Source organism: Phoca vitulina, unplaced genomic scaffold (assembly GCF_004348235.1).
Source record: "Phoca vitulina isolate PV1807 unplaced genomic scaffold, GSC_HSeal_1.0 scaffold46, whole genome shotgun sequence".
Taxonomy (NCBI): domain Eukaryota; kingdom Metazoa; phylum Chordata; class Mammalia; order Carnivora; family Phocidae; genus Phoca; species Phoca vitulina.
This window is the reverse complement of record NW_022589749.1, coordinates 6,225,037-6,232,271: the sequence shown is the minus strand read 5'-3', so window position 1 is coordinate 6,232,271 and position 7,235 is coordinate 6,225,037. Positions and strand designations below refer to the sequence as shown.

The window sequence follows — 7,235 nt, the reverse complement described above, 5'->3', positions numbered from 1 at the left end:
ACCGCCTCTCTGACCCTCCACCAATTGAAAGACCCGGGACTCTCTCTGGGTTGGGCTGAACGAGTAAGGCGGGGAGGGTGGGAGGAGAAAGGGGCAGAGCTTATTTGTTCCGCCCCTTCCCAAGGAGGTGGGCAGGGAGTCCGGCAACGGCAGCGGGAGAGAACTGGGGAAGGACGTGAGGCTTGGCCAATCAGAGCTCACCATGCAGCCTAGGTAGCCAATAGGTCGCCGCAAAGGGGAAATGGGGCGGGGCCGGCGGGGTGGAAGGGACGGTAGGCGGTGGACGGGAGAGCTGGCGCAGCTGCTGTGGTGGCAGCGGCTGAAGTGGCGGCGCCTGCTGTGGCTGCAAGAGCTCCAGGCTCGGGGCTTTGGTCGCGGCGGCGCCCGCGGGCTGGGCTGCGCGGTGCGGACCCCGGCGCGCGTCCGGGTTGCTGGGGCGGCGCGTGTAAGAATCCGAGGGGTGCGAGCGATGGCCTGACGGAGAGGGCAGGGGTTAGGGGTCAGAGGGCGCGGAGTGAGGGGTTGCCGCTGTGCACTGGGCTGTGGGAGGCGGGCAGGGCGGGCCCAGACGGGCTGCGGGGAAGTCATCGCCGCGCTCTTGTCCCCTCAGCCCGGGCCGGGGCTTGGCGCCCGCTCTCCTGGCTCCCGGCTTCCTGGGGCGACCCCCACGCGGGGGCCCCGACCAGGGCTGGGGAGCACGTGGAGCTGGCGCCCGCATTCCTTGTCCCCCACCCCACCCCGCCATCTGCTCAGCTCCCTGGCGCCCTGAGGCGCCCCACCCACGGAGACTCGTGCCCGGGTCACGGATGGCTGCTGGCCCGCTTTCCTGGGACCTGTCCCCACGAATGACCCTTCCCTTCTGGGTCCTCTATAGAGGGAGAAGCAGAGCCCGCGGGAGGAGCGCTGGGCTAGGACTCAGGAGTCCTGCACTGTGTGACCTTGGGCAAGTCCCTTCTCCCCTCTGGGCCTCACTTTTTCCTCTCTGCAAAATAATGGGCTTGAACTCAAACTGGGGGCCTGGTTCTGCCAGGAGGGAGAGGGTAATGGTTAAGCGGGGAGGGCCTCTGAATTCAGACTGCCCGCGGGAAATCTGGGCTCCTCGTACTTGCCTGCTTGCAAGTTAACCCCTCTAAGCCCCAGTTTTCCTCATCTGTGAAGTGGGGATATGAGCTAAATAGGATTTCTCAACAGCAGTGCTATTGACATTTGAGCCACATATTTCTATATTGTGATAGGTCTCGCTTGTGCATTGTAGGATGGATGTTTAGGGGCATCCCTGCCCTCTGCCTACGAGCACCCCCACCCCCTAGTTATGATAATCAAAAATGTCTCTGTAGGTTCCTGGTATCCCCTGGGGGGCAAAGTCACCCGGGTCGAGATCCACAGAGCTAAGATACTGCATATGCATTGCAAGCAAATGGTCACAAATTAAACAGTTAAAAATAAAAACCTCTAGCCATTATGATAACAGCGATAAAAATTTAGAAACCTCTTCTCGATGAGACGAGAAGATTGATTGATTCTCTCGCCTGTAAAATAAACATGGGAGAGGATGACAAGACGTTAATTGTCAAAGCTGAGTGATGGATACAAGGAAGTTCCTTTACATATTCTCTCTATTTTTGAGTATATTTGAACATACCTGGTGGTAAAAAGTTAAACCAAAAAGAAAATAAGTAAAACATATAATTCTTAAGACAGGCCGAATAGTAGTGTCTCATTTGGGATTTCCTCTTTTGTCTCTCCATTATTGAGATTGCAAAGTAAAATTAATCCCCAGACCTGGGGGAAACTTAAAAAAAGTCTTACAGGACGTTGAGAGCAGAGAGCGACAGGCCTAGCAAACAGAATGATGCTCACTTTCGCTGCCTAGTTTTAAGAAGATACTGACGCATAGGAACTTGCTCTGGTGATGTGTGAAAGATGCAAATTGCCAGGTTGCCATTTAGTGGGTGAGTTTGGAGGCCGACTTGATTGAGCCCAGAAGGCCTCAGCTTGAGGAAGGAACCTGCTGCTGTTTTCAAGTTCAAAGGTCTGCTGTCAGATCTGCTGAGTCTTTACTTTGCATTTGGTCCTGCTCAGCGGAAATGGGAATGTATATAAATAGGAACTGTAACAGGCTAGTTCTGAGTGTTTTAAAATTGGGAGTCCAGGATGAGCGCTTTTGCTGTGTGACTCTGGACGTCATTTTAAAAAATACTCTTCTCCTTCCTCCTAAAACACCAAAATCTAGGAGAATAATGCCTATATGAGAATGATATGGGCACGTGTAGGTGATCTGGCACACGACCTCTACACGTCACTGAAGCTAGGTGCTACGTAAATACCAAGGCTGGGTCTTGGAGAAATTGTAGTGTAGTGGATAGGATAACGGGTCTGGAGCTAGACTGTGTAGTACCCAAAGTTTGGCTTTCTAGCTGTGGGTTCTTGGGCAAGTTCCTTAATCTCTCTGAGCCTGGAGTCTCCCACTCTGTAATGGGGGCTAATGATCCTACTTACTCTTACGAAGTTTCAATCAGGTTTACTTAAAAATTGTTGGAAGAGCCCCTGGTACATAGTAAGTGCTCATTGAGTATGAACTACTATTATTTTAATGGTTGTATTTTTTTTTTTAAATCTTTAAAATCTTCATAGAACACATAAACAAGGGTAAAGAGGGATGGAGGTAGAACATATTAGCCATAATCTCAATCTCCAGACATAATTATGCTTAAATTTTCAGTATTTGTTCTTACAGAGTTCCCCCCCCAATATTTTAATGCTATTACTGTAATACTCTTTATTGAGATATAATTCACATACCATAAAGAATCCACCATTTTAAAAGGTGCAATTCAGTAGTTTTTGGTACATTTGCATGATTATGCAACCGTTGCCACTCTCTAATTCCAGAACATTTTCTTCAGTAGTGGTTGTATTTTGATAATTGTTTTTCTTTTTTTATCCCCCAAACCCTAGAAGATGCCTCTGATGGAGGAGTTTCTGAGAAGCACCTCTGGGCCAGTGGCTTTGAAAGGGAGCTCAAAGCAGAGACTATTTAAAGCTCTGGACATCGCATCCTGAGGGCTGCAGGAGAGGAGAGCATGGCCGTGAGTTTAGATGACGACGTTCCCCTCATCCTGACCTTGGACGAGGGTGGCGGTGCCCCACTAGCTCCCTCCAACGGCCTGGGCCAAGAGGAGCTGCCTAGCAGAAGTAAGACTGTGGGGTGCGCTGGGGATGGGGCACAGCTTTTCTGTTTCGGGGGGGTGAGCTGTGGGCTTGGTGGTCTGGTAGTAGATGCATGTATTCTAATGCCTGGCCCTACATCTGACCCCTAAGTTCTGACACAAATTACTGGCAGGCCATGGAGTCCTAATCTTGCATCCCCAGCTTAGGGATGCTTCCAGGGAGTGAGTAGCCTGCCCTCCCGGGGCTCTCGCCTCTCTCAGGGCCTTACCTCCCTTGCACTTGAGGTACCCTGCTTTGTTTGTGGATGCTTGTTGGGGACCTCAGGCAAATCTGCTCTTTGGCTAGCTTCCCTGCCCCATTCCGTGTTAAAAAAAGAAACCGATTTCAACACCAGCCTCCTCTGTCCAACCTGAAACTCTTGGCAGGGAAGCAGAGATGACTGCTTCTCCACGGTAGAGCTCAGTCCCTGCATTGCCCAGGACAGGGTGGGACGGGGGCAAGCATTTGCCGTGATCCATTGATTTGAGGGTTTGGGGTTTTGCTTTGTCTTCCTCTTAAACCAGCGCCTAGCACAAAGTGAGCCCAAGAGAGGCGAGCTTTAAATTTTTTACATTTTAATTGTGTTTCTGGCAGAATGAGAGACCTTAAAAAGCTTTCTGGTCCTTGTCCCGGAGCCATTTCCCTCATAAGCCCAGGCCTTGGGTCCAGGAAACCTTAAAATAACTTTCATTTTGTGGAGGGTCCTAAGATGTCAGGGACTAACGCTTTAGGATCTCCTCACCAAATGGATGTTCCATCTGCTGGCCATGCTCCTGAGCCAGGACAGAGGGGTACTGCTGTCCTCCTGTTCACAAATGAAGACACTTGAGTCCAGGGATCGACAAGCCTGGCTCTCCCGTCTCCTTTGTCCAGAGAGAACACAGTTGAGTCGCAGGGAGCTCCGCAGCCTCCCCTTGGAAGTGATGAAGGACAGCAGTGTTCCTGTGGATGGGAGTGCTGTGGGAGGCCTGGCTCCCTACAAACTGGCCTCTCCTTGCTTCGGCATGTTCACCCCACTTAGAGTGGTAGAGCTGGGTGGTCCAGGGAGGTCCAAATAGAAATCAGATTCTTCCCTAAGTGCCATTCAGGGCGGAGAAATCAGTGGCTCTGATTTCAGGCTCACTTCTTTTTTTTTTTTTTTTTTTTAAAGATTTTATTTATTTATCTGACAGAGAGAGACACAGCAAGAGAGCGAACACAAGCAGGGGGAGTGGGAGAGGTAGAAGCAGGCTTCCTGCAGAGCAGAGAGCCGGATGTGGGGCTCGATCCCAGGACCCTGGGATCATGACCTGAGCCAAAGGCAGACGCACAATGACTGAGCCACCCAGGCACCCCTCAGGCTCACTTCTTAAATGCCCTAGAGCTGGCAAGCTAAGTATTAGGCTCTTTCTTATCTGTTATCTTAACTAAGATCCTTTTGTAGGGTAGGCAGTATTATCCCTATTTGACAGAGGAGGAAACCATGAGTCAGAGAGGTAAAATAACATGCCCAAGGTCACACAGCCAAGCAAGTGGTTGAGCATAGATTTGAACCCAGGACTGTTTGACTCCCCTCCCCCTCCTCCCTTTTTTGCTCTCCTGCTTCTCCTCCTTGTTCCATCACAAGCCCTTAGTAAATGCAAGTACTAGCCCTTCGCATTTACATATATTAATCTCATCATATAACCTCAAGATAAAATTATTTTCCATATTGCAGAGGAAGAAACAGCCTCAGAGAGGTTAAGTAACATGTCCAAGGTCACACAGCTAGTAAGCAATAAGGACCCTCTGATATCCACCCCATACCACTATGTAAGGTGCTTTGAAGAAAGTGATGTAAATGAATGTGACCTAGCCTCAGCTTCATTTTTTTTTTTTTATGTTTTATGTTATGAGTTGGGTGCTCAACTATGAGTTGGATGCCACCCAGGTGTCCCCCCTAGTCTCAGCTTCAAAGTAGGATACTCCCTAGTGTGGAGGGTGGTCAGGTCCATGGCCAACAAGGGAATGGACTGCAAGGGTGGGCGGTTAACATACTAAGGGTGTGGATCATTGTGGAAGTAGTCGGGCTCAAGATTCTAAATTGGAATCCTGGTCATTGTCTGGGTGCCTCTTTTAAGTCCTTCCACAGTATCAGAGCTGATGGCCAGGGTGTCTGGCTGTCCTGTGATTCAGAGTGGGAAGAGCAACCTAGTTCTGTGTCAAGATCAGGTTTTGAACCACTGACGAAGCTTGAGTGGGAAATAGGCCAAGTAGACAATAAAACCAACCTTGGATGGGCCTCTAGTAAGGCTATTTTTATCTTGGTGAAGTCGGTGGCTTCTTTGGCTATTTAAGAACAATGAAATATAAAACTGTCAAGGTCCAGGGAAACTGCTTTCCGCACAGTGTGTTGGTGCCTCAGTTTCCCCTCTCACCCTCTTACTAGGTCATTTGCTCAAACCTCCAAGAACTAATAGTTGTAATCCTTCAAGGCTCATTGGCAAAACAGTCTGGGCTGTCTGAGGACAGTTTTGGCCTGTGTTATTTCATGCTTGGATTTTGGCATTGACCTTCTACCCAAGGTCCCCCATCCCTGCTGTCTGAGCAGCCTGTCTAAAACACAAATCGGACCCAGTACTCTCCCCAGCTTGCAGCTCCCCAGGACCTCCCTGTCCCCCATGGGATACAGGCCAAGCTCTTTAGCCCGGTGTACAAGGCCTTGTGTGCTCTGGTGCCTTCTTGCCCGAACGGTCCCATTTCCAGCCTTAGCCCACAGTGTCACACTGCTTCTAGTTCTGCGAAACCCCCGTGCATTCTTAAACCTCTCTGCCTTGCTGGAGACTGTCTAGAACCCCTTTCCCAGCCTCTTGTTTGCGGTTGTTGCTTGTTTCCAGTTCTGTCTTGGGAATCCTGTTGATAATCCCATCTCTTTGAAGGCGCCACCGAACCTCCCATTCCTGACATGGCTTATTAGTCACTGCCCTTTTCTGCTTTGGTATCTAGATGAGGCTTCCACTGTTACAAGTAGCTGACTGTATGGTAATGACTTGTTTAACCATCTGATGACCTGCTGGACCCCGAGTTCCATTCATCTTGGTATCACCCAGCTCAATGCCTACAGTGTATAGGTACTCAACAAATCATGGTGGAAATAAACCTCGTTGGGTTTCTGGAGCCTTCAGCTGGCCGTGGGAGTGGCCGTTGGGGCCCTGGTCAGAGGTAGGCAGCATCTCCCCTGCCTCTTCTCCTAACCAGTGCTCGGAGTCTCATTGCTCACAGCACAGCTGATTGTCCTGGAGGCTGCCACCGTCACCCCCAGTCTGTCGCTGATATAAACCCTTGCGGTATCAAGGAGTTGGCAGAATTCAGACAGAGGCCTTCAGCAGAGTCGGCGGCTACGTGGCCATGAGCCACTGAGAACCAAGCCAGCTTTCTAAGGGCGTGAGCCGTGGTCAAGCCTGGGCCTCCGCCCAGCCCAGCAGCTGTCACTGAAGCCTTCTGCTGGCTCTGCACCTATGTACGCCTATGTTTTAGTCTGCTCCAGCTGCCATGACAAATAGCACAGACTGGGGGCCTTAAGCAACCAAAGTTCATTTTCCCACGGTTCTGGAGGCTAGAAGTCCAAGATCAAGGTGTCAGCAGGGTTCGTTTTTTTCTGAGGCCTCCCTGCTTTCCCTGCAGACAGCCGCCTTCTGACTGTGTCCTCACATGTTCGTCCCTTAGTCTGGGTGTCTGTGTCCTAATCCATTCTTACAAGGACACCAGTCAGGTTGGATTAGGGCCCAGCCATAGGACCTCATTTTACCTTAATTACCTCTTTAAAATACGGCCACATTCTGGGGTCCTGGGGTTAGAACTTCAACATAGGAATTTTAGGGGGACACAGTTCAGCCTGTAACCCTCCTTGCCCTCTCCTCAGATGCAGGTATGCAGGAACCTGGCTGTGCTGCCTCTGACCTTTGACCCTACGCTAGGGGTGGCCTATGCTGGGGTGTCATCTTCACAGGAATCTGGAGGGTTGGGATCATTTTTTTTTTTTCCCTTTGTGGGCAAGAATGGATTTT

The 7,235-nt window shown here is 50.4% G+C and overlaps 1 protein-coding gene across 3 annotated transcripts in view; it reads left to right on the top strand.

Moving 5' to 3' along the window:
• Positions 1–290: 290 nt before the first annotated feature.
• TPCN1 (two pore segment channel 1) overlaps positions 291–7,235 on the top strand; it is a 56,538-nt gene continuing 49,593 nt past the window's right edge. For 2 of the 3 annotated variants that reach the window (XM_032431316.1, XM_032431314.1), the window contains exons 1-2: positions 291–445; positions 2,959–3,195. In XM_032431316.1, coding sequence (XP_032287207.1) covers positions 3,084–3,195 — 112 coding nt within the window. In that variant the 5' untranslated portion in view covers positions 291–445; positions 2,959–3,083. The remainder of the gene's footprint in view (positions 446–2,958; positions 3,196–7,235) is intronic. The other variant, XM_032431315.1, reaches the window with a different exon arrangement.